The 26,763-nt window shown below is 38.1% G+C and overlaps 1 protein-coding gene across 4 annotated transcripts in view; it reads left to right on the top strand.

The window, feature by feature from the left end:
• The window catches only part of LOC128983568 (probable phosphorylase b kinase regulatory subunit beta), a 231,684-nt gene that overhangs the window by 159,067 nt on the left and 45,854 nt on the right, over positions 1-26,763 (top strand). For 3 of the 4 annotated variants that reach the window (XM_054402888.1, XM_054402889.1, XM_054402887.1), the window contains one exon: positions 21,094-21,242. In XM_054402888.1, the coding sequence (XP_054258863.1) occupies positions 21,094-21,242 (149 nt within the window). Of the gene's footprint in view, positions 1-21,093; positions 21,243-26,763 lie in introns of those variants that run through there. The other variant, XM_054402890.1, reaches the window with a different exon arrangement.

The raw sequence follows: 26,763 nt of genomic DNA, 5'->3' as shown, positions 1-26,763 counted from the left end.
CAATAAGCAGATAAGTTAGATGTGAATTCTTCGGCAAAAGCATAGGATGTTTTGCGTTGTAAGGAAGCTGGGCTTTCTCTAGACGTCCGCCGACACGTAGAATACCAGATGAATCGATGAAGGGGTCCAGGCGTAGCACTGCAGGAGTACATGTCTTCTGTTTCAGAATACAATCTAAGTGCTCTTGGAGGTATTTTTGCTGAGTAAGCTTCACTAAAGTACCAAGAGAAGTATTCCGTTCAGTCGCTGTCAGGTACTTTGTTTTAGTTAAAGGTTCTACCTTGCGGCAGTTACGAATAAATCTCAAAATCCAACCAAAACAATTCTGGAGTTTAGTTAGATTAGAAAAGTCTTCCAAAATTGAGTACAGTGGCCTTGGTTGAGGGATGGCAACTGAAGCAGTAATTATTTTTGAGGCGGGGCGAAATTCGTTTAAACCCTCCTGATTGTGGTCCTTATCTCCAGAAAATAGAGACTTGCTTACAATATCCTCTAAAAGTTCACGAGAATTACTGGCCCATTTACTTAGTTCAGAACCATCACGCTTTAAGAGCTCAATCAATTCAGATTTGAGTTTGAAGGCTTCATCTAGGGAATCGCTACCAGTGAGACAATGATCAACTTGAGACAATTCAAAATAGTCTTGCTAGCGAGTGGGAAATCAGCACCTTCATCAGCTACGTTGATGTAGCGTTCTAATGGCCAGAAATGGTGATGAACTAACACCATAGGTGACAGTATTCAATGCATAAGTAGCAAGCAGTGAGTTTTGGTTTTCTCTCCAAAGAATGGTTTGGAAAATCCGATCTTCTGGATGTTCGAATATCTGACGATACATCTTACAGATGTCTGATGAGATAACAAAAGGGTGAAGGCAAAAGCGGGTCAAGATTTCAGAAACATCATTTTGTAGTTTCTTGCCCGTTAATAGCTTGTCATTGAGAGAAAATCCATTTGAACTGCGGGCTGAGGCGTTGAATACAACTCTCAATTTTGATTTTGATCTGAGTTCTTGAAAACTCCATGATGCGGAATAACGTAGGTTGAAGTAGTCGAAGTTGAAGAATGAAGCTGAGTCATATGGCCTAAATCCTCATATTCCTTCATGAAATTTACATAGGCCGATTTGAAGTTGAAATCACTCTGGAAACGTCGCTCAAGAGCGTGAAAGTTACGTTCTGCATGGTGGAAAGTGTTTCCTAAGTCAACTGGATTTTCACAGAACAGAAGTCGAACAATATATCTTCCAGAAGGATCCCTGGAATGTGTTTTTTTAACGAATATTCTCTCACATGCTTGATCTTCAGGACTTATTGGCTTAGCTTGTGGTAAATCTTCAACAACAATAATTGAACAATATAACAAATAACAATAAAAAGCAACAATAAATACAAGTTAACAAACAGGAAGAAGTTTCAATAACAATCTCAAATTCAAGAAAATTTTGATAACTAATTTGGGCGCAAAAACAAAAATAACAATATTGCATGGACCAAAACAAGCAAATCACAACCAGCATAGCAGAAAAAGCGAAAAATCTGCCGTGATGTTTACAAAACAAGAAAGGGCAGTTTTGAAATTAACGTATAAGAGAGGCACAGGCACAAAACACAGAGAGATCACCACTTCACCACCTCGAAGACACCACACTTTTCTTGAAGGAAGCAAGCACCCAAACCTGTGGGTCTTCTTGTATTATTCAGAATATAGTCATAACATAACCTCAATGTAAATGGAAATTGGAGAGAATGGTTGTCAACAATGTCAACATTGAATAAAACCAAATAGGCAGAGGCTACTCTCACCATCAGACGTGCGCCGCTATCGCGCACATCTGTTCCAAATGGCGCCATATTACGTTCCTAATCCAGTTACTTTTATAACTGTTTAGGAACAGGTTGCACACAAAGAAAACCTAGTATTAGGAACAGTACCTCTAAACCTCATAAGCCGAAATGGATGGAATAAACTTCACGTTTTCAGCCCGCAATTTAAATACTGATTATGAAATGAGACTGTTCTAAACTTCATATTGATAGTCTGTAGATCCAAAAATTAAGATAAATAATTATAAAATTAATTTAATAATTATAAAAATTCAACTGTCATAACCTAACCAAACTAACCAGACTTGCTGATAATGAAAAAAATCTAATGTTTACTAAACACATCTATGTTTACTAATCGAAAACATAGTTATGTTCCTAAAATACAATTGTAAATGCCTCAAATTAAATTTTATTTTTTTTATAATAAAATCAAACTCTCATAACCTAACCAAACTAACCAAACTTGTTGATAATGAAAAAATTGAATGAAGGTCTAATCGAAAAATAGCTTAGTTCTGTTCCTAAAATAATACTATAAATGGCTTAAATTTAATTTTATAATGTTTTAATTATAAAATTAAACCGTCATAACCTAACCAAACCAACCAAACTTGCTGATAATGAAAAAATCTTAGACAAAAAGTTAGTGTGACCAGCGGGATTCGAACCCGGAATCATCAGATTGTCAGTCCGACACGCTATCCACTAGACCACCGAGGCCGATGTCATATCACCGTATCATTGCGGTGATGGTGTTCGAGAGCCAATAGAGTTGTGGAAAAAAGTAACTGTGTTCCCTTTGCATTATTTTGTAATACTGGAACTGGAACTGCAACGAGAACGGGTTGTGATGTCATTTTGACGTGCGAATAGTCACTTTGAATCAAATAAGTAACTCTGGGAAATCAGGTGTACCAGCAGTGATGCAGGCGTTGACTCACTTTACCCTCTTGATGTAGAAGTAATAGAAAAGTTACCCTCTTCTTTAACAAAAATTCCCTGCTACTCTTCTGGGTAATAAGAAAAATTACCCTCTTCTAGCACAAAAATTCCCTGTAGAGGGACAAAGTAAAATAGGTTGTTGGTGGAACAGTGGACTTGAAAGAATTAATTGAAATACTCTGAGACAGTGGAATTGAAGGAATTTAAAGGTCCAATGGTCCTGTCCATATCACTTGAACTGAACTTGAAATGTTTGAATGTGTGACTTGGCTTGCATGAGTGACTTGGCTTGCATGAAATTACATGAAAACAATCATTCTTTTCCTGAATTGAAAAATCATAAAAATATAATTTAAAATACTTCTTGAGGTTAATGTCTTGAATAAAATTACCAAATAAATTTTGTAATTGAAATATGTGTTACTTTAGTTATTAAAAGAGATTTTCTTGGAATTTATTAACTGTTGTAATTTTATTTCTTGTTGTGGCTTGATGGTGGGTTAAAAATTAAATTGGAAATATTTAAGTTAGGTACTGGATTGCTTATCAGGGTCGTAGGACCAAATGTTGGATAGATAATGATAGAATAATGGGAACAGCCAAAAAAATGAAAGTGAAAGTATAATAAATACCTTTTTGCGAGATTAAATTTGCTTACTGAACTTGTAGTGTAGTGGGGTACCCCATGTGTCTTCTTCAATGGCTAACACGGAACTAGCCAGTGGCGGTTCTAGGACCTTGTAAAGGGGGGGGGCTACCGGGGGGCTTGGGGGGTGTGGAGCAACCACCAATAAGGCAGGGGGTGCGGGGGTCCCCCCCGGGAAAATTTTGAATTTTCAAAGCCGTTTGGTGACTTTCTAAAGCCATTTTTAACACCTTAAACCATGCCCAATTGTCCATAAACTCCCACTTCGGGTGACCCAACGGCTTTTAGGAGAATATGGCCGTAGTCTACAGTGTGTTTTGAAATTCATGTTGGGTGACTTTCTACAGCCAGTTTTAACGTCTAGAACTGTGTGCAAAACCTCCCATTTCCCCATTTATTTGTCATGATTGTAGACATTTTTAAAACTAACTGTGACGATTGCATTTATAAATCTCAAAACATATTGTGGGCTACGGCCATATCCCCCTAAAAGCTGTTTACTGACTTTCTAAAGCCATTATTAATGTCTATATGTGTCCAAATGTCCACAAACCTCCCATTTCACCTGTTATTTGTCTTTGTCATGCTAGACATTACATTAGTCATAGTAGACATTTTAAAAATCAAACTATGACGAACTTGCATTCATGAATTTCAAAACATAGGCCTACTGTAGACTACGAAGCTATATCTCCTAAAAGCAGTTTGGTGACTTTATAAAGCCATTTCTAACGGCTAGAAGTGTACCCACTTGTCCTAAAACCTTCCATTTTACCTGTTAGGCTATATTTCATGCAAGTAAGTAGACACGTTTTTTAACCCTACGTTTTTCTCCATTTCATAGATCTGTCACAATATGTATATTATCGAATTCAGTAATAGCATTGACTATATAAACTGTAACACTAGTGTTTACATATAGTCAATGGTAATAGGCAACTGGTGCTACCGCTGATGGCTGATTGATGCCTGTGTAAAGTTAGTGGCTAGCAGACAATTTAACAACTAACTAACTATGAAACATCATTTTGATTGTGTTAATCATAAAATTCTTATCAAAAAACTTACAGCAATTGGTTTTCATGGACAAATAATTGAACTTTTGAAGTCTTACTTAAGCGATACAAAACAAAGAACAGTAATTAAAACCGCCTCTGGGAACAAATACTCTTCTTGGGCTTGGGCATATAATAACTATGGAGTTCCGCAAGGTTCAATCCTAGGTCCTCTCTTATTCCTCACATATATTAATGATTTACCTTTTCATTTTTCAAGTCAAATCTGTAACTTTACCCTTTATGCAGATGATACAACAGCTCTCATCAGACGAAGTACTGTTAAAATGTTACATGATGATCTCAAAGAAACAATTGGAGAAATAGCAAATTGGTTTTTAAAAAATGGCTTACTTTTGAATGAAGATAAAACTAGTGTTTTAATTTTCAAATTGAGAAATTCAACTACTGGAACAGAAACTACTGCCTCGCCCACAAATGTAGTAAAGTTTTTAGGGATATATTTGGATAGTAAACTACAATGGACAGAACATATTAATTTTCTAAACAAAAAACTTAGTCCAACAAGATATGCTTTAAGTGTTTTAATTCAGGTTACCTCCTTGGAAGTATGTAAAAATGTTTATTATGCTTATGTGTACTCTATTTTAAGCTATGGTATTACATTATGGGGGACAGCCACAGATGTCCACAAAGTTTTTAAAAAACAAAAGTCAATAATCAGAACTCTTGCAAATTGCCCCAAAAAAACATCATGTAGACAATTGTTTCGAAATTTTAAAATTTTAACTCTAACTTCAATATACGTTTTTGAAATTTTAAAAATGGTTCATGGAAATCCTGGTATGTTTCAAAATTATCTTAGTAATCACTCATATAATACCCGAAGACAAGACATTTTTCAATACCCCACTCATAATTTAAAAAAATATGAAACAAGTCCTCTCTATATGGGGTTAAAAATTTACAATAAAATTCCAAACTCCTTAAAGCAATTAAACTTAGCAAAATTTACAGGCAAAATCAAAACAGTTTTAGTAGAAAAAGCATATTACACTCTTGAGGAATTTTTCAACGACTCCTGGTAACAGACACCCAATCTCTCATCAACCTCTCCTAACATAAACAGTTCCACCATGCTGTAGCTTTGTAGGGGTAACTTACTGGCTAAATCCCAGGTTTTTTATATACCTATTTAGATTTCCTTATTTATTAGAAACCTTGACAATGTACCTGTCTGTGTATTACATTTGTAATAACTTTAACAGATGTTATGTGCAATAAAGAATTGTCATTTGTCATCAGGAAATCAGCTGTTTCCCCGTCCTCACTCGCGCGCTCGGCGCTAGCCTTTGCCCTAGCATGTCAATAGCTGACTGTTCTAAAAGATGGATGATGCGTACAACTTTCCATAGCATAATATTGTTTTATTCGTTGTGTTATTGTCCACAAAGTTTATCTATATGGAACTTAATACTACTCCTGCCATCACTTATTAAGTTTAATAAAAATTACATTGATGTCTGTTTAATGACATTGCGTGTTTTAAGGACGAAATGTATGTTTAAATTTATTTTTCCAGGGCCAAGGGGGGGGCTTTAGCCCCTGTAGCCCCCCCCCCCCCTTGGAACCGCTACTGGAACTAGCTTCAGAGATAACGTTGGGGCTGACCTTTGATACTAAGGCTGTTTATACAGGTTGGGTGACTAAGGGATTGGGAAATTGTTAAACTTGATTGTCTAAATATAAATAAACGGAAAACCACAAAATACAACCGCATGAAAAATACAACCTTTTATAAACACAATTTGACACTATTCAGTAAATATTCATGCATAATAAAATGCATGAAGATTACTGTTATATACACATACACATTTCTCTAAAAATACGAAATAATAACGAATTTAGTAATCAATCGCGGATAAAGCGAGAGCAATAACTCACCGGCAACAACACGCAATGGCGAATACAAGGCACTTTGTGTATGAGACCTTGACAATAGTGACACACTTTCGTCGTCTTAGTGAGAGAAAACGGGAATAACCCTGAGCGCAGGGCTGCCACTATCACAAGCTACAATTCTTCCTCTTCAAAATGACATATTATATGACTGGTAATAATAACTTACAATGTATGTAATTCGTACAGTCGTACCGGTTGTCCAATCAATATTTAGTTCTAAATATTACTACCACAATGAAGATAAAATCAATGGCTATCCAGTGGTACCACCCGCAACATCCCAAGACGAAAATTACCCGAGCAGGGTAATGCCAAACAAGACGTGTTCTGCTAGTTCCGAAGTGTCGGCTGCAAAAGTCGTGCCGCGCCAAAAATTTATTTTATTTTTTTACCATCGTCGTGACATTGTTATATTCCTGCTACAGGGTTTGTTTATGTAATAAAATGAAAGTTCAGAATGTGATCTTTCGATTGGTATATATATTGTTCTCATCTGAGTTGATTATAAGTGTTTTTTTTTACCGTTAAAATAATTTCTGCCCATACCGTCACCCGGTGACGGTGGCCATTCTAAGCATCAACGGCAAACCGCTAGGGTTAAAATTGTGGAAAGTCTAGCAGCCGACGCTCACATTCTACACTAGCTTTTGGTTTTGGTATAATACCATTTGCTTAACGTAACAGCTGCCAAACATTAAGCGTGTGTGACACAAATTCAGCATTTGGATAATAATTATATGCATAGGGTTGACTTATTTATACTATGTGTAATGCTATACTCATTGATGCGTTCATTTATTGGGTAAGGGGATGACAGACTATTTAAATATACATGGTAAAATAATAGATATTCTTATTAATTTTTTAGAGAAATCTTTAAAATTATAAATTTGTTTTAGTGCAATATAATTTGTTTTAGCGAATTTCCCTATAGGGAAGTAGCTATTACCGTAGGTCTCATGGTAACACTTAGGCCCGGGACCGATTTACTTTTTCATTTTGATGTCCCCAGAGGCCAAAAACACCATTTGTTCAAATTTTTATATATGTATATTTTATATATTAGATATATATAGATTTATATATATACTAGCTGACCCGGCGAACTTCGTATCGCCTAAGTTATAGGTTTCCCCTAAGACAGACCGATGGAAAGAAAGTACCGTTACGTTTAATTTTCAAGATGATCTTGTTCGCATCGCTCAATCACGTCCTGGTTGAAGTTCGTTCGCTACGCTCACTCACCTTTGGGTTGGAGCTCGTTCGCTACGCTCACTCACCTTTAGGTTGGAGCTCGTTCGCTGCGCTCACTTGCCTTCAGATAGCTCGTTCGCAACGCTCACTCGCCTCCAGGTTGAAGTTCGTTCGCTACGCTCACTCACCTTTTGGTTGCAAATTAGCTGTTGTCATAAATGTAAAAGAAATAATAGTGCTGCACCCTGTTGTTAATCCTTGTAACTTTAATGCTATTGAACATCATAGAACAGAACCAACTTGTTTAATTGAAACAGCTGTTAAGATTCATTAATTCCATTTCTCATAAGGTTAACATGGGAAACTCCAGAGCCACTGGGGCGGAGCCCTTTTAAGAATTTCGAAACGGGAAATAGAAAACGGGAAATAGAAAACGGGAAATTTCACTTTTTTTGGTTCAATTGGGCCCGTAACGTATATTTCCACCCAAAACTCAAACTTGTTGTCAAAAACAATACTTGCCTCATAAACTCTAGGGCAAGAAAGTTAAAATAGTTAATTGACAAAATAAATCATTAAATGAAGGTGAAACACTGAAAACTGATGATAAATCAATACAGTTAATATATAGATTGAGAGAGATTGAGGTTATAAAGGTTATACAGGTGTTTTTTATCAGTCCTCATTTTTCAGTTACTTTCTATTAAATCAAGCAGTTTTGAGTGTAAAAGTGTTTTGTAAATGAATGGTACAGTGTTTCTATATAAAACTATTAAATAAGTGTCGGTTTTTATTAAATCTTTATATATAAATATTTTCAGTATTCTATTTATAACCTACAAGAGAATTTTCACTAGGAAGATATTACCTGAATTTTCCATTAACGGTGTTAATATATGAAGAATATACAACCTGCACATAAACTAAGCACAATTAAAGTTAAATTTTACAGTCAATGGAGATTATACTGGAATCAAGATTAGTAATTGAGACAACTGACTAACCTGGCCTTGGCCAAGGACAAACTGGTACCTAGCTTAAATTGTTATCTCTTATCAGTTGGTTTATTTACCAACTTAAGTTATCTGCTTTAAACTGGAACTATTGCTCTATTCAGAATTACACTAACTAATAATAAATTTTAGTTGTCGAATGTTTTACTAATAAATAAAAAATAGTCCTGTTTATAAAATAAAATTATAAATTCCTCAAATTATAACAAAAGACGTACAGTTAAGAAGTAATCAAATTCTAAGCAAAATATTTATATTATCAGCAAGTTTGGTTGGTTTGGTTAGGTGATGACAGTTTAATTTTATAATTTAAAACTGTAAAATTAGTCTTATGAGAAAAAAATTATTTTATAATAAAAAAATTAATTTAATTTTATAATTTTTATAATTCAATATATTTCTTCAATAAAATATTACATAACCCTAAACAATTTTTCAAAGAAAGACTTTATTCAATAAAGACTGTTCCTCTACCTATTAACACTGAGTGTTTGGTCGTGTTTGTGTATATGAAATGAAATACGACCAAATAAGTAAAAGAAAAGTAGTTTAATAAGAGAGTTAAATTTTGTGTACAATCCTGTAGATAACAAAAACCAGACTAAATCAAATCATAATTGGTTGCTATGACAACATCATCAGCTGACGCTACAAGTGTACACTTTAAAAGTGAGTGTAAATATAACATTCATAAATGAATAAAATAATAACATTTTCAGGCAACAATAAAATCAGCAGATTAGTTTGTAAACAAGTACATTGACTTCACCACAGCTGATACAAAAAATTTGGGTGTTTTGTGTTAGACAGTAAAAAGGTGTGCAACTTCAAATTCAAATTCAAATTCTCTATTCACTCATAAACATCTTAAAAAGTACAACATACAAGGATAGGAGTGTCGTCACTTGTCATATTAGAAATTAAAAAAAATACTATAACTAATAAATTTACACAACTCAAAATCATTACTACTGACATCAAGTAAAAGTTACCATTATAAAAAACAACAAATAAGATAAAAATCCTGCTAAAATTAATGAAACCCATCAGGTATGTATCTTATATATTTAAAACATTTGGTTTTTCTTATCCGAGTTCGTTTGGCTCTTCTACCCGACCGATTTTCATGATTGAGGTCTCAAATTGAAGGTATGCACGCACAGATTTGCCATCAAGCATCGGCATATATTTATCTACAATCCCACTCGGCTTATACGCAAACAAAATTTGCTTCTCATGTATTTCTCATGGGAGTTAAATTTGATTTCTCTTTTCTGAGTTCTTTTGGCTCTTCTACCCAACCGATTTTCATGATTGAGCAGGGTGTCTACCTGTCACGGATGTCACCGAAATCCCGGAAAAGTCACAGATTTTATTAATGTGTCACCGATGTCCCCTATTGTCATGGAATTTGCTTGAAATGTCACCTAAATTAATGTTAACCTACACATTTTCATTTATTTTTGGGACAAAACCCAATCTTTAGACGAAAATTGCCATGACATCAATAATATTTATTATCACACCCAATAGTTCATCTAGAGTAAGCTTTCCAAATAAAGGATCGCAATGCGTAATGCAAACTGCGAAGTTTTAGTTAATACAGTAAGCTTGTCAGGCAACCGACCAAAGTCTTGCCGACCCAAAATGATTGTGCCAGTTCCAATATCAAGACAAATTTTGCAATGTCTCTTATGGAGTCAGGCAACCAGCCTGTGTTTTGCCGGCACAAAAATATCATACAATAATGGTTTTACCGTAACTTACCAGTGTCATGACAATTATTGTTGCAATGTCTCTTATATAGTCAGGCAAACAGCCTGTGTCTTACCAGCACGAAAATATCGTGCAAATTAATGCTAACTTACTACCATAGCCGTAACCTCAATTCCATGTATGTAATGTAAACCAAGTTAAATAACTCATATAAAAGATCGGTTCCAGACACTTAATTTTTTATAAAAATGTATAAAAACGAACACTTACATCTGTGCATTTGTTTTATGTATCTGTAAAGCTATAATTTTTCGATAAACGTCTTTTCACGCCTATTTTTGTTGTAGAGAACCAGTAAGATATAAGTTTATTTAGGCGTGATTCTTCGTTTTATCGGAGAAAAAGCGGGTATGTAAAAATATTAATAATGGATTCAAAGGTATTGAAAGTTGAAACAGATTTAAAAATATTAACACAATTTAAAGAAGATTGTTTTCTCTATACGTTCAGTCTCAGTGTTGTAATATCTGCCCACTGCCGCCCTTTCGCTGGCTAGTGCGCGGCTGCCCGGTGCTGCCATTTACGTTTGCATTGGGATTTTCATCCCAAAAACAGGACTTTTTAGACCATGTGCGGGATTAAAATGGGATGCGGTATAAAACGAGACTATCGGCTCTTACGATCAGCTTCTTTTTATACCGCTTTCCAGATAAAAACTAACACCAATTGCTTAAAATATTCTACCTCAGCATTGTTGAAAGGATTTAGGAGATATTTAGACATGTTACATCATACCGATCACCCTGGACAGATCATAAAATATCATGCGGGATTAAACAGGATTTTTCATTACAGTAAAGCGGGATGGACGGGGATTTTCTCAACCCTGTAAATGGAATTTTTTTTTTTTTTGTGGAGACACTGTGTAGAGAGGTTTTGTTTGAATGTTGTAGTTGTTCTTCCTACGTTTTGTGCAAGGCAAGTGCAGTTAGTTCTGAGAGAAGTAAGAAGACATTAAAAGTTTGCGTTTGTTGAATGCTAAAAATCCTTCCAACTTCCAACAGTGTAGTTGTGTGTTGGATTAAATGTCTACGTTTTAATATGGGGTTAAATTCAATCTTAAATCCCATTGTAAAATATGTTCGTTGTTAGGCATTTGAAAATGAGTTATATAACATTAAAATCCTGAATTTATATTAGGCCTAGTTGTTTGTAACTTATAAAACTGTGTTACTATACTTAATATTTTTTACCTCAACAGCAAATATAAAATGAACGCAAAAATTTACTTAGTTTGACGTCACAGATTTTTGTAGATAAAGCCCCCAAATGTACCCGAAATGACACAGATTTTTCAAATAGCTTACTGGTAGACACCATGTTGGGGTCTCAAATTGAAGGTATGCACGCACAGATTTGCCATCAAGCATCGGCATATAGTTATCCATTTTCCCTCTCGGCTTATACGTAAACAAAATTTGCTTCGAATGTATTTTTTTATGGGAGTTAAATTTGGTTTATCTTTTCCGAGTTCGTTTGGCTCTTCTACCCGAACGATTTTCATGATTGAGGTCTCAAATTGAAGGTATGCACTCACAGATTTGCCATCAAGCATCGTCATATAGTTATCCATATTCGGGTGCAGTATTTTACTCATGGTGTTCTGAGTCCTGTAGGCTATCGAAACTCCGTATTTCTTGAATCTGTTAGCAGTCCTTTGTGTTGTAGTCCCCGTGTAGCTAAATGTGACATATCTGGTGTTTTCCTCTTTTATCTCTTCTAAAGTTATTCTGCTGTGTAGTGTATTCTGTCTATTGAGTTTTCTTTTCGTCTTTCTTGCGATGTCCTCTATTGTCTTGTTTCGAAATCCATTAACTTGAGCGATCTTCTTAATGCTGTTCAGTTCTTTCTTCCTATTGGCTTGGCTAAGTGGGATCTTATAGGCTCGGTACAGCATGGATCTAAAGGCTGCGGTCTTGTGGATTATCAGATGGATAGACTTGCTGTTTATTGAAGTGTCCGTTTGCGTAGGTTTTCTGTAGATGTAGAAGATTGTAACAGATTCTACACATCGGGCATCTATAAAATCAATTTTAACGATTGTGATAGCTTCTACATTGGACAGACTGTGAACTTTGTCAACCGCTTCAAAAACCACATATCTGCATGGAGAAACAACAAACCAGAAAGATCAAACGTCGCACAACACCTGTTACAAAATGGACACTCAATAGGAAAAATGGAGGATAATCTATGTATTTTAAAGAATTGTAAGAAGGGATATGTGATGAACGCTTGGGTAGAATTGTATATTTATAAGGAAAAATGTAGAATAGAAATTAGTTGATTAATGAACAAGTAAATTACGATTCCAGTTGTACTTATAAAAATGTATTGGCCGGTGTTTCCGGTAGCCAATAGGGTATAAGTAGGGACGCCATTCAAGATTCTTGTCATTCGCCTATTGGGTCTGATGATGATTGGAGTGTCCAATCGAAATCGATCACCACTTACCATCTTTTGTATATATACCGTCTTGTGAGTAACAGTATAAGCGTAAATATATGTTTTAAGTGTTATAAGACGTATCTTTATTTACTTTCCGTTTATTTATTTGTTAGCGTACCTTAAAAAGTGATCTGTAATTATTTTAAAAAAATTTAATTTGGACCTTATGTTGGAAGTTCAACCATTTTAAATATGGTTGAGGATAAATTATCCACTTTCAGTGTTTTGAGCGTTATTTTTTGCTACACTACAAAGACTATTTACTTTTTAAATAAAAACATACAACCATATTAAATTTAATGTAATTTTTTTGCTAAACCTTATATTTAATGTTAGCTTTAATAAGTAGCTCGAATGAGCAAGAAAAGAAGTCGGAAGTAGAGCGAGACCCTTTTGGGCGAAGCTCCAAGGTCCAGAGATCGCCAACATTGAAAGGCGTGAAGACGTCCCCTCCACCTGCATCTTTCAGGTGTACAAAAGACTTGACTTTGGGATCTCCCTTGACAAGTGGAGAAGGAAACGGTGGACCACCCTCTAAGTCTGGTGAAGGGATGCCGGAGGAATCCCTAACAGCAGCGTTAGATTTGGAAGTGTCGGGAATGGTACTTCTGCGTCAGCAATATCTCGACGCAGAAAATGACATTGAAAACCGGCTTGGAAACATGGAGCAGACCATAAAGGCAATGCTTGAAACCTTTAAGACGCAGAGAGGAGTTAACCAAGTGGTTAAAAATGGTATGGCTAAGCTCGAGGACGACCTTGGTTTTGTCTTCGCCTGCCGGCTGGTGAGCAAGGCGGCCATGGAAAGGATCGCCCAGAAGGTGGTGTCCCTACCTGACGACAATGCGCGACCTTCCAAGAAACGCAGGAGGCCTACATCAGAAAGCCCTCCAAAAAGAGAAGAGGTTGTTCAGACAGCAAAGCCTAAAGTTAAGGTCAAGGCGACCCAGACTTCTAGGTCCTTCTCTGACGTAGTTGCCGCTCCAGCGAAACCTCAACAGCCACAGCAACCTACGACACCCATTGAGGGTAGCTCCCGAAAGGGGTCAGTCGTAGAAACACCATCTGGGACTGTGTGGGAAAAGCGCCTTACGAAAAAGGAGAAGAGGAAATTGAGGCACGCAGAAGTCGGCTCCAAGACATATGTGGCAGTGAGGGCGCAGTCGACCGGCGTGGCCCAAGCTGTGCCTGGCTCGGCACTCGCTAGAAAGTCGCGGCCCAAAAAGCCCAGGACTGAGGCAATTTTGGTCAAGCCTTTGGAGGGAAGATCATTCGCCGAAGTCTTGGGTGTTATCAAGGCCAAGGCTAAGCCAGAGCAAACCGACACGGTTGTACGGTCGATTAGACAAACCCGGGACGGGGACGTCCTCCTCGAACTGGGTAAGTCTAAAGATAAAGCCGCCTTTGCTGCCGAACTAAAGGCAGCTGTGGAAGGTCAGGGCACCGTTCGTGCTCTCGAACCCAAGACGTCCGTCGAGGTTCGGGATATGGATTGTGTCAACGGAGGATGACGTCATTGATGCCCTAAAAAAAGCTGTCCCCGAGCTTGCCGGACAAACGGCTAGTCTGAGGGTGTGGCTCACGAAACCAAACCGGAGTCAACAGCGGATGGCGGTCGCCGAAATGGCAGACGCAAACGCCAGTAAGGTTTTGGCACTCCAGCATTTGAGGGTTGGATGGGTTAATTGCAGGTTGAGACGGAGGGTGGAAGTAACGAGGTGTTTTAAATGCCTTGATTTCGGCCATTCCTCCCGAAACTGCGAAGGGCCCGACCGAGGCAAGAACTGCCTTCGATGCGGGGAGGTGGGTCACACTCGTAGGGACTGTAAAGTTGAGACCTGTTTCCTCTGTAAGGAGAAAGGCCTCAATGATAAAAACGCTAAACATATAGCTGGGTCTGGGCAGTGCAGTGCATTTAAAGGCGCACTACAACAAGCGAAAGCCCAACCACGAAGATAAGGATCCTCCAGTGCAATGTAGATCGATCCAGGACGGCTGACGCGCTTCTCAGTCAGCTTGCCCTCGAACACGGTGTTGACGCGCTCTTGGTCAGCGAACAGTACCAGTACCGGGACAGGGACCCATCTCTTTGGTTTCCCGATACACTTGGTACTGCTGCGTTCTGGGTTCGTAATACAGCTAAAGTGCAGGTAAGGAGTCACGCGAAGGGCCGAGGATTCGTTTGGGTCCGGTGCGGGGATGTCACTTACTTTAGTGTATACCTCACCCCCAACGAGGCTATCCGTGACTTTCGTGGAAAGATAGACCGCCTGGAAGAGAGCGTGCGCGATACCGCCGGGCACGTTGTCGTGGCGGGGGATTTCAATGCTAGGGCTGTCGCGTGGGGAATGACTCTCACTAATTCCCGGGGGAAGTACATCCTGGACTTTGCTGCCAGGGCTGGACTTGTTGTCATAAACGAGGGCAACACGCCAACTTTCCAGCGTCCCGGAATGAGGGGAACGATCCCAGACATCACGCTTGCATCTGAGTCCCTCTTGCCGAGGATACGAGCCTGGAGAGTCCTAGAGGATTATACGGCCAGTGACCACCAGTACATTATGTTTGATGTCATGGATAGTCATCAGAGACAAGCTACCGTGTCTCGGCAGGTGCCCGTTCGGTGGAACACCAAAAAGCTGGACGTGGCTAAATTCACTGAAGTCATACTACGGGGAGAGCCAGTGGTACCTGCTGCATCTGGCGGGGCTCACGCAGAGACATCAGTTACATCATTGATGAGGCTGATAGTCTCGGCCTGCGAAGAGTCAATGCTTTGCAGGAGATCCCGGTGCGATAAGCGACCTGTGTACTGGTGGACAACCGAGATCGCAGAACTACGACGGGCAGCATTGAGAGCCAGACGTCTTGCTACCAGGGCCAGAGAACCTGAAGATAGACGTCTTAAGTCTGACGCTTACAAGGTGGCTAGGAAGTCTCTTCGCCGGGCCATTAACCGGAGCAAACGCAGTTGCTGGGAGAAATTAAGGGACGATGTCGATTCCGATCCGTGGGGCCTTGGTTACAAGATAGTAACCAAGAAGCTTGGCACCCGCTCTCCACCTTCCGTTATGGACGGGGCCTCTATGGAGAGGATCGTAAAGTCCCTTTTCCCGACTCACACACTGCGCCCATTGCGGGAGTTCGGAAGGGTGGACGACGTACCGCTTTTCAGTCTCGAGGAGTTGGAGGCGGCCGTTCTGTCCCTGAAGAACAACAAGGCTCCTGGACCGGATGGGGTACCTGGTGAGGCCCTGAAGAAAGTCTTTTCAATAAACCCACAAATCCTTTTGAGCACGTACAATGCCTGTCTGGCCGAGGGGAAGTTTCCCTTCTGCTGGAAAACAGCTAGGCTTGTGCTCGTGGGGAAGGGAAAAGGAAACCCAGACCTACCCTCCTCTTACAGACCTCTCTGTATGTTGGACACTGCTGGGAAAGTCTTGGAAAAGTTGATCCGTTCCCGACTGAATTCAGCCGTGGTTGCTGCAGGGAATCTATCCCCTCGTCAGTACGGCTTCAGGAAGGGACGGTCAACGGTTGACGCTATTGAGGAGGTAAAGCGAGCCGTAATGAGAGCTGAGGAGTTTAACAACTATTCTCGTCGGGTTGTGCTGCTTGTAACACTTGATGTGCGAAACGCATTTAATTCCGCGAGGTGGTGCGATATGCTGGACGCACTGGAGAACACTTTCCACGTCCCGGCATACCTCATGCGCATGATAGAGGACTACCTCCGGTACAGCCTCATCATTTACGACACTACAGAAGGCTCCAGGACGATGGATGTAACTTCTGGTGCTGCTCAAGGATCCATACTGGGCCCGGACCTCTGGAACGTCGCCTACGACAGCCTCTTGAGATCCGAGATGCCTGAGGAAACTGTCCTAGTTGGGTATGCAGATGACGTTGCGGCTTTAATAGCTGCACGTAGCATTGAGCTTGCCCAGCTGAAACTTAATCGAGTCATGCGAACCATTAACGCATGGATGGCAGAACATGGTCTCTCGCTCGCTCTGAGCAAAACTGAGATTGTGATTCTGACTAAAAAGAGGATTGACACCATCGTGCCTTTGATGGTGGGGAACGTTGAAGTCCAAACCACTCGTGCCGCAAAGTACCTTGGGGTCATGGTGGACAGCAAGCTCAGCTGGCGAGACCAGATCACCCGTACGGCGGACAAGGCCGCTAAAATGGTTTCTTCCGTTAGTCGGTTAATGGCCAATGTCGGAGGTCCACGGTCCAGCCGCAGAAGGCTGTTGATGTCTGCGGTCCAGTCCGTGCTCCTGTACGGTGCGGAAGTCTGGGCAGACGCTCTCAATAAGGAGGTATATAGGATGCGGCTCGCCCGAGTGCAGCGTCAGGCAGCACTAAGGGTAGCATCTGCCTATCGAACAGTGTCCGAACCCGCCGTCCTGGTGGTTGCTGGAGTCATCCCCGTCAAACTTTTGGCGGCGGAGAGGAAGGCAATTTATCAGCGCCGTGGGGAGGACCAGGCAAGAATTGAGGAACGCACCCGGACCTTCCAGCTGTGGCAGGAGAGCTGGGAACAGGAGACAAGGGGGCTCTGGACCAGGCGACTGATACAACAGGTCCAACCTTGGGTTAATCGGCGGTGCGGAGAGGTGAACTTCTACCTCACCCAATTTCTGACGGGTCACGGCTTTTTCCGGTCGTACTTGTTCAGGATGGGCAAAGCCGTGTCACCCGATTGCATATACTGCCCAGGCATTCCCGATGACGTGGAACACACTTTCTTCCACTGCCAGCATTGGGAAAGGCCCCGCCTAGAGGCTCAACAGTTCGTAGGACTGCTGTCGGTGGACACGGTCATACCGATGATGATGGAGGGTGAGGACAATTGGACCTGTGTGTCACTTTACATCCAGGGTGTTCTCCGCGCCAAGAAGCTTGACCTCGACCGGGATGCGGTGTAGGTCAAAAAATAAATAATGCCAGAAACGGTGCGAGCCCTGTGGGCTTAGGTCACATGTTGGCCTGACTTGAAGTAATGTGACAAACAATTCCAGGTCTGTGTCCAACAGAGTAGAGGGGGTTTTTTAGTGAGTAGTCTGTGATAAACTCAGGAGTATCACACTACAGGCTGGCTACCTGTGTGCGTAAAAGCATTTTCCCTCCTCACCCTAAAAAAAAAAAAAAAAAAAAAAAAAAAAAAATATTTAATGTTCAAGTTTACATTGATTGTACAGTTTTGGTTGTTGCAAGTTGAAACAGTTGATGAAACAATAAAAAATTGTTTGTTTACATTGACAATATAAAAAATTTGATAAGAAACAATAAAGTTTTACTAAAAGCATTATTTTTGCATGGTAAACAAAAATTATTTTTTCTGGTGATTAACATCATACGAAGATAATACAAAACAACATACATCATCAAACAAAAGATACATGATAAATATACTTTCAAACTGTATTAATCTATATTACTTTTAAACTTTATAGCTTGGCCATTCAAGATGCCCCTTTGAGCATGCGCCAGACAAAACTCCCGCCGGGGTAGTCTAAAAAAATCGCTGAGCAGGCAGACGTGGCGGACACACGGGGGCGTGCAGTAGTGCGATGTGACTTGGCACATTTGATAACATGGTGAGCGATTTTTCAAAAAGTTATGGATTCATTTTGAGAATCACATACAGACAAACAGCCAGAAAACAAGGCTCCGGCGACCCATGTTTATGATGTAAAATATTCTTGTATTAACCCAAGGAACAATCCTGTGAAGTTTTTCGAGAGAGTTCACAGACACCCAGTATATTGAAATAAGAATATAATGGGATTACTTAATCTAATTAAACTTTTCCATATTTAACAATTTAAGTACATTTCTCAGAAAAAATATAAAAAATACTCTCACATTCACGCATCAGCAATGGCGCAAAGAAACAGAAGCCCTAGGACACGCCAGCCAAGACCATCTGCTCAAAGTAGAGCTTTTTCAGTGCCGCCACAAACCGGGAATGTTACGATTTTAATGTGCAGGGGGGGTAGGCCACAATAATTGTTTCACAGACGGCAAGTGGTAACAACAAAAGCCCTGTCATAAACTGTGGTCACATGATGAGGTATAAAATATGATCGAAGAAGAACGAAAGACGAGACATACGTGAGCTATCCTGAGATACAAATTTAAAATCGGATTTGAAATATTTTGGGGAGCCAGTTTCCAAATTTGAAAAAAGCAATGACAAAATGTTGATGAATCTTTGATAATTTCATTTCAGAGTGTGCCTCAAGGTAGTAAGGCGTGATATGCTCCATAGTCCACATGTCGCAGACCATAGACAAATCTCAAACAGTAACTTTGAGACCGCTGGAGCATACGCGCCTGAGTCACAGTCATGTCATTGATTAATGAGTTGCAGTAACTGAAGTGGGGTAGTACAAGTAATTTGATCAAATGTGTGTTGTGGTAAAAAAATCTTTTTAATTAATTAATTTTGTAAGCGATTAAAAAAGAAAAAATTGTGAGAGTTTGACAGCTCGCAAGACTATGGGAGTGGGCTCAAATTAAAGGTCTTGGTCCCTGAGGTCGGGAAATATAAGAGGTTAAGTCCAAATCTACCAGAAAATGAGAAATAACTAAAATATATTCTATTTAAAATGCATTGGGATTGAATAAAATGTGTTTACATCATGTGATTACAAATGTATTTTTACTACAGTCACCCGACAAAGTGGGCTTCCTTGCACGCACAGATTATAGTACAGAAAGCCTTACCTTGGGGCACAGTTTTTACTTTGTCGCACACCAGTATTCTAACCAAACAACACAAAACAGCGTGCTTTTATTATGCACGTAATCCTTGTATACTTGAAAATAAGTTGGCAACACCTAAAGATATTACAACTACGATCAGCTGGTGCAGCGTTTCCAATTTCATTCAATGTTTGTATTTAACCTAACCTAACCTAATATGCTGTACAGTGTTTGAATGACTAATTATTTAAATTTATTTAACTGAAGGAAAAATATAATGTGTAATATGAATGCAGACTGCCTTTGCTGCACTTGAGAAACTTTCCACACTTGCCTACGGCTACAGTACATAAACATTTCAACATTGTTGATCCTATTATTGAAAAGTTGTTTGCAAGAATGTTTTAAGGTCATAATTCTAAGTATTCTTTTATTAAGTTTAAAAAGTTTATATGAATCAGAGGTAACGCCCCAAAGCTCTATTCCATACTGTAAAAATGATGAAAATAAAGATTAATTAAGAGTAGACTATTGTTCATTGTCTACTAGGTATTGGTCAAAGCCTTATACAGTAGACCTCCTCTTAACCGATAATCGGATCTTCGATCGTAAAATAATACAGTTTTGTTTTAACCTACCTTGCTTTGAGAGCAGTTCGGTTTAACCGCCACTTTCTAGGAATCTCGGCATTTCCGCTCCCACGCTGGGCGATGAGAACTGAACCATACGCTTATCTCTACAGGATATGACTAAGAATAAGTTATTTTGTATTGATCACAAAAAAAATAGCATATTGTCAGTTTGTCATCATCATCCGTAGCACGAGCACATCTCATCTGTTTTGTTATCTGTGCGGCAAATTTATAACATCGTAAAGTGCGTTACGATTTTGAGAACTGATTATCTTATCGCTGGAGTAAACAAACAACGTAACTTGTGGGAGGGCAGGGAAGGGGGGTAACAACTCCAAAGTGAAGATAGTTTTTGTGCCTCGAGCCTCCAGTGAGAGGCTATAAATAAACATTCTGTCTTGTAACAAAATGGTTGCTTGTATCTTTATTTTCGATAAAAGGTTCTGTACTGTATTAAGATGGATTTGGAAAGCATCAATTAACACATTACAGTACTAAAAATATTAAAATAGGAATTTTTATTGACTCTTGCCTAGTACTATAATATACACTGAAAGTAGGCCTATTTGACTTAACCGTGTTTTGTGTTTATTTGTGACTTTTCTATCAATAGGAAAAACATAAGAGTAGTTTATTTTATAGATAATGCAAGTATTACTTCAAAATAATGATTATATAATTCTAAATGAATATCACTTCATTATGTTATGATTTTAGGGACTGCTTGTTTTAACCGACCTTTTGAGTTATCCGACCTTTTGAGTTATCCGACCTAGGTCCGGTCCGATTAGGGTCGGTTAAGAGGGGGTCTACTGTTTGTTACACTTCTTATTTTAATAACCTTGAGTTTTACTTAAAACACACTTAAATAGTACAAATCCTAATCTCTTAATTGATGTGATTTCACTCATGTAGAACACCTTGACTTCATGAACACTGTGGACACTTCTGAGATGGTGTTCAGTCAGTTCCGGCAGACGGAGCATGATTATATCGGGTATCAGAGTCTCACTGATGTCCCCCGAGCCACTTCTTACTCTGAGGACATGTCTCCCTCCACACTGGTAAGTTTGTCACTAGCTGGCTACTGGCATGAAACATCTTAAAAATAGAAGGTTGGTTCAAAAAGTCCTTGCTCATAGTATTGCAAATGGATTGTTTACAGCCAACTTCACTATTTAATAAACAGCTGATAAAGTTTCTGTCAAATCCCATCAGAATCATATGTTGATTTTGTAAACAAACCTTGGGGAATTTGGAATAAAAGAAAAATCAAGTTCCGAGCGGTTATTAAACATTTACATTTGTTAGGTTTCATACCGAAAGATTGATGAAAATGATTGATGAAATCCATGATATGGTTTTAAATTGCAGAAAATTAAAGTGTGTGAAATAGTTGAGGCCAAAGGTGTGTGCATCACAAGGTACAGTACATAAAAAACTGGGTGTGAAAAAAGTCTGGGCAAGATGGGTGCCATGATTGCTTTCAGAGGAGAATAAGCGTTTTTGCGTGGCTGAGGATAGTAAGTTAATTTGAGTTGTCACTGACATAAGTTAAGGGACGGCTGTTCATAAGACACTTACACTCTCATACTGACGTCATCAGTTCTTCGTAACACAATGATGCTCGTCCTGGATTTTTCTTAAGGTGGTCCTTTAACACCTGATTAACCGCTCCCAATATCCTCCCACCATGCAGCGGGAGCATTAAATTTTCACTTTATTCACTGAATCCTGAATTGCTTTTAGCGAATTTCCCATATAGGGAAAGAGCTATTACCGTAGTACTCGTGGTAAGACCTGGACCCGGGACCGATTTACTTCTTCGTTTTGAGGTCCCTAGAGGTAAAAATACGATCCGTTCAAATTCATTTATATATATATGTGTCCGTTAGCGCGATAACTCAACTAAACTAAACATTTCTTACTAAACTATTAACATTTTACGAAAAAAAAACACACTTTTACCCTCCCTGTTGCAGCAAACCTAAGTACTCGTTAAACTAATTCTATTTAAATAGGAAATAAATGTGATATTTTTATGGAGGCGTTTTAGTGTAAATCCAATCAGGTTAATGGAAATTCGCTTAGTCTGCAGGTTTGCTGTGGCGGGGGTATTCAATTTTGATCCAATCTAAATTATCTAATGCATTGTCAAGTCCAACAAAATTCGTCCCATTATCTGATTGTATAATCTTCGGTCTTCCTCTTTTTGATATGAAGCGTCTGAGCCCTTGTATTAGGGCAGACGTACTCAGAGAAGTCAAGATCTCTAGGTGTACAGCTCGGTACACAGCAAAAGTAAATATAATGATCCAGCACTTTTCACAAGTGTTTAAGAAGAGTGGGCCCATCAGATCAATTCCGGTTGTTTTAAAAACTGGACAACTCTGTGTTCGCTCACGAGGTAATGGTGGTGTTGAAACATTCAAAGGCTGTACTTGCAGTTATTTACAAGTCAAACAACAATGAACAATTGTTTTTATTTCTCTTCTGCATTGCGGAATCCAACTTTTAGTCCAGGACCTGACTAGGGTTCTGTGTGCATGTCGTGTATAGAGATTTTTGCTTTTGCATTTCAATATAGGTGTCTTAGGAAGTGTTTTCCACTCGGGTGTCAAGTTCGTACCTGGTACGTTTTCGAGCTATGACGTCATCAAGATGGCGGCTCGGCAATTTTTAAATTCGTATATTTCGCAAACCGTTTAACGGATCGGGATGATTCTTTTTTTGTTTGAAAGATATTTTTACAAACTATCTTTTTTGTATTTACACATTTGTTGTAAACTTAAATATTCACCGCACAATATTGAAAAACGTCGTTTTTATTGTTATTATATTTATTGTTTTGCTTATAACTTCTTAACCGCTGATAAAATCAAATACCACCCGTTGTAAAAGTTGTAGATAATTCTATACCCTTTCCAATGATACCAAACAATATGTGATTAGACCTAAAATTAAAGCAAAGAGATTGAATAAACCGTAAAAAAAAACACTGAAAGTGGTGTACGGTCCGGGAAATATTAGTCCTGGACATGACTAGGGTTCTGTGTGCATGTCGTGTATAGGGAATTTTGCTTTTGGATTTCAATATAGGTGTCTTAGGAAGTGTTTTCCACTCGGGTGTCAAGTCCGCGCCTGTTTCGTTTTCCAGCTATGACGTCATCAAAATGGCGGCTAGGGCAATTCTTAAATGCGTATAGTTCGCATACCGTTTAACGGATCGGGATGATTCTTTTTTTGTTTGAAAGATAATTTTTAAGCCTATCTTTTCTGTATTTACACTTTTGCTGTCAACTTAATATTTATCTCACTATATTAAAAAACGTGGTTTTTAATATCATTGTTTTTGAATTTTTCCTCATAACTTGTTAAACGCTTATAGAATGAAATAACTACCCATTACAAAAGTTGTAGATAATTTTATGCCCTTTCCAACGATACCAAACAATTAATGTTTGAAACTAAAATTAAAGCCAAGAGATTAAATAAACCGTTAACAAACACTTAACAAGGTAGAAAGTCCGGAAAATATTGCGGCTGGAACAATTCTTTAAATGCGTATATTTCGCATACTAGCTAACGAACCGGGATGATTCTTTTTTTGTTTGTAAAATATTTTTCAAGCCTATCTTTTTTGTATTTACACTTTTGTTGTTAACCTACTATTCATCCCACAATATTAATAAATGTACATTTAATTGTTATTTTTATTTTACTTTTGCTTATAACTTTTTGACAAATAGTAGGTTAACAACAAAGGTGTAAATACAATAAAGATAGGATTGAAAAATATCTTACAAACAAAAAAAGAATCATCCCGGTTCGTTAACCAGTATGCGAAATATACGCATTTAAAGAATTGTTCCAGCCGCAATATTTTCCGGACTTTCTACCTTGTTAAGTGTTTGTTAACGGTTTATTTAATCTCTTGGCTTTAATTTTAGTTTCAAACATTAATTGTTTGATATCGTTGGAAAGGGCATAAAATTATCAACAACTTTTGTAATGGGTAGTTATTTCATTCTATAAGCGTTTAACAAGTTATGAGGAAAAATTCAAAAACAATGATATTAAAAACCACGTTTTTTAATATAGTGAGATAAATATTAAGTTGACAGCAAAAGTGTAAATACAGAAAAGATAGGCTTAAAAATTATCTTTCAAACAAAAAAAGAATCATCCCGATCCGTTAAACGGTATGCGAACTATACGCATTTAAGAATTGCCCTAGCCGCCATTTTGATGACGTCATAGCTGGAAAACGAAACAGGCGCGGACTTGACACCCGAGTGGAAAACACTTCCTAAGACACCTATATTGAAATCCAAAAGCAAAATTCCCTATACACGACATGCACACAGAACCCTAGTCATGTCCAGGACTAATATTTCCCGGACCGTACACCACTTTCAGTGTTTTTTTTACGGTTTATTCAATCTCTTTGCTTTAATTTTAGGTCTTATCACATATTGTTTGGTATCATTGGAAAGGGTATAGAATTATCTACAACTTTTACAACGGGTGGTATTTGATTTTATCAGCGGTTAAGAAGTTATAAGCAAAACAATAAATATAATAACAATAAAAACGACGTTTTTCAATATTGTGCGGTGAATATTTAAGTTTACAACAAATGTGTAAATACAAAAAAGATAGTTTGTAAAAATATCTTTCAAACAAAAAAAGAATCATCCCGATCCGTTAAACGGTTTGCGAAATATACAAATTTAAAAATTGCCGAGCCGCCATCTTGATGACGTCATAGCTCGAAAACGTACTAGGTACGAACTTGACACCCGAGTGGAAAACACTTCCTAAGACACCTATATTGAAATGCAAAAGCAAAAATCTCTATACACGACATGCACACAGAACCCTAGTCAGGTCCTGGACTATTTCTCCTTTAGTATCAAAATCAATGTCAGAACTCCAGCATGATTATTCTTTAAATGCTCTATCACCTATCAACCACGAGATGATAAGATGGGAGAAACACTGGACATACAAAATCCGGGGAGTCTTCTTCCATTAATCGTGTCTTGAGGCGAATAAGACCACGATAATTTTAATCAAAATAGTTTAGAGATTTCAAAGTGTTGATTCCTTTTTCAGTGCAGAAGATATCATTTGGATAGAACACAATAAAATTACTTCAGCTATAATATACTTCTCACTTGTTATAACACGCTCCAAAGCTTTGTTATCAGTTAGACCACAAATCTTAGTGACATTTTGAGCTATTAGACAAATGAAGTCAAGAATTCTAGCTACAGTTCTTACTATCTTGGAATATCGTCCTAAGTCTTAGCCCAAGCATGACAGAAATAATACCCCCGCCGCAGCAAACCTGCAGACTTAGCGAATTTCCATCTGCCTGATTGGATTTAAACTAAAATATCTCCTTAAAAATATCACATTTATTCCCTATTTTAACAGAATTAGTTTAATGAGTACTTAGGTTTTCTGCAACAGGGAGGGTAAAAAAGTTTTTTTTAAATGTAAAATATTAAAAGGTACTGTGGTTAAGTAAGAAATTAATGTATTTTCCAAATTTGATCAAAATATGTTCATAAACAAGTAAACTACAACAGTTGACTTATTCTCCATAAGAATAACATGGGAATTTTAAAATTAAAATTTTTTTGAATTTTCTCCGTAACAATTAGGCGCATAACAACGCTTCAATATACTAAATTATTTGTTTTTTTAAGCTCTACAAAATGGTTTAAAAATAAATTGTGAAATTTTGTGTTTTTAGGGTCGAAAATGGGAAAACCCTATTTTTACCCCATACAACCCCCCATAAACCCCTGTTCCCATAGTCCGATCATGCTGGTTCGCGAACTCATTCAAGTTTATCCCGCCTTACACCTTCAAACCAAAATTTATCAAAATCGGACAAAAATTACTCAAGTTATCGTGCGGATGGACACATATATATATATATATATATATATATATAAATTTGAACGAATGGTGTTTTTGGCCTCTGGGGACATCAAAATGAAAAAGTAAATCGGTCCTGGGCTTAGGTCTTACCATGAGACCTACGGTAATAGCTACTTCCCTATAGGGAAATTCGCTAAAAACTAGTTTTCTTTTGAAACTACAGCTACCGAAGTTCCTGTATTCTTAATTTATTTATCAACTTCATTTGGATCAGGGTTCATTTCAGATTTTTGCCATTCATGTACTGGTAGCAACAACCATGTTGGTACCTCCCACCATCGGGATTTTGTTATCTGGATTTCTCAAATTGCAATAAGCAATAAGCAAGATTGAGATTTGCCTATAAGTATCTGCAATTTGATTTTTATAGTAAGTTTAGAGACCCACATTATTCCCCTAAGTATTCTTGCCCTATTATAACAAGAATATTTTTATCATATTTTAGAAAATGAAAGAGAAGAATAATTTTGTAAAATAATTTAAAATGTAGAAATAACTTCCAGTTTATAACAAATTTTAGCTCATTAATAATAAATGACAGTGTTTGAGGTGAATATGAAATATGGAAAATTTACAAAAGGTGAAATCTGTTGCTGTTTTACTGTATGGAAAACATATGATAATTCAGAG

This window comes from Macrosteles quadrilineatus, unplaced genomic scaffold (genome assembly GCF_028750875.1).
Source record: "Macrosteles quadrilineatus isolate MER2022 unplaced genomic scaffold, UCM_ALF_1.0 Scaffold_1__1_contigs__length_201487025, whole genome shotgun sequence".
NCBI lineage: Eukaryota > Metazoa > Arthropoda > Insecta > Hemiptera > Cicadellidae > Macrosteles > Macrosteles quadrilineatus.
The sequence above is the reverse complement of the archived record's forward strand: the minus strand, read 5'-3'. Positions and strand labels throughout refer to the sequence as shown.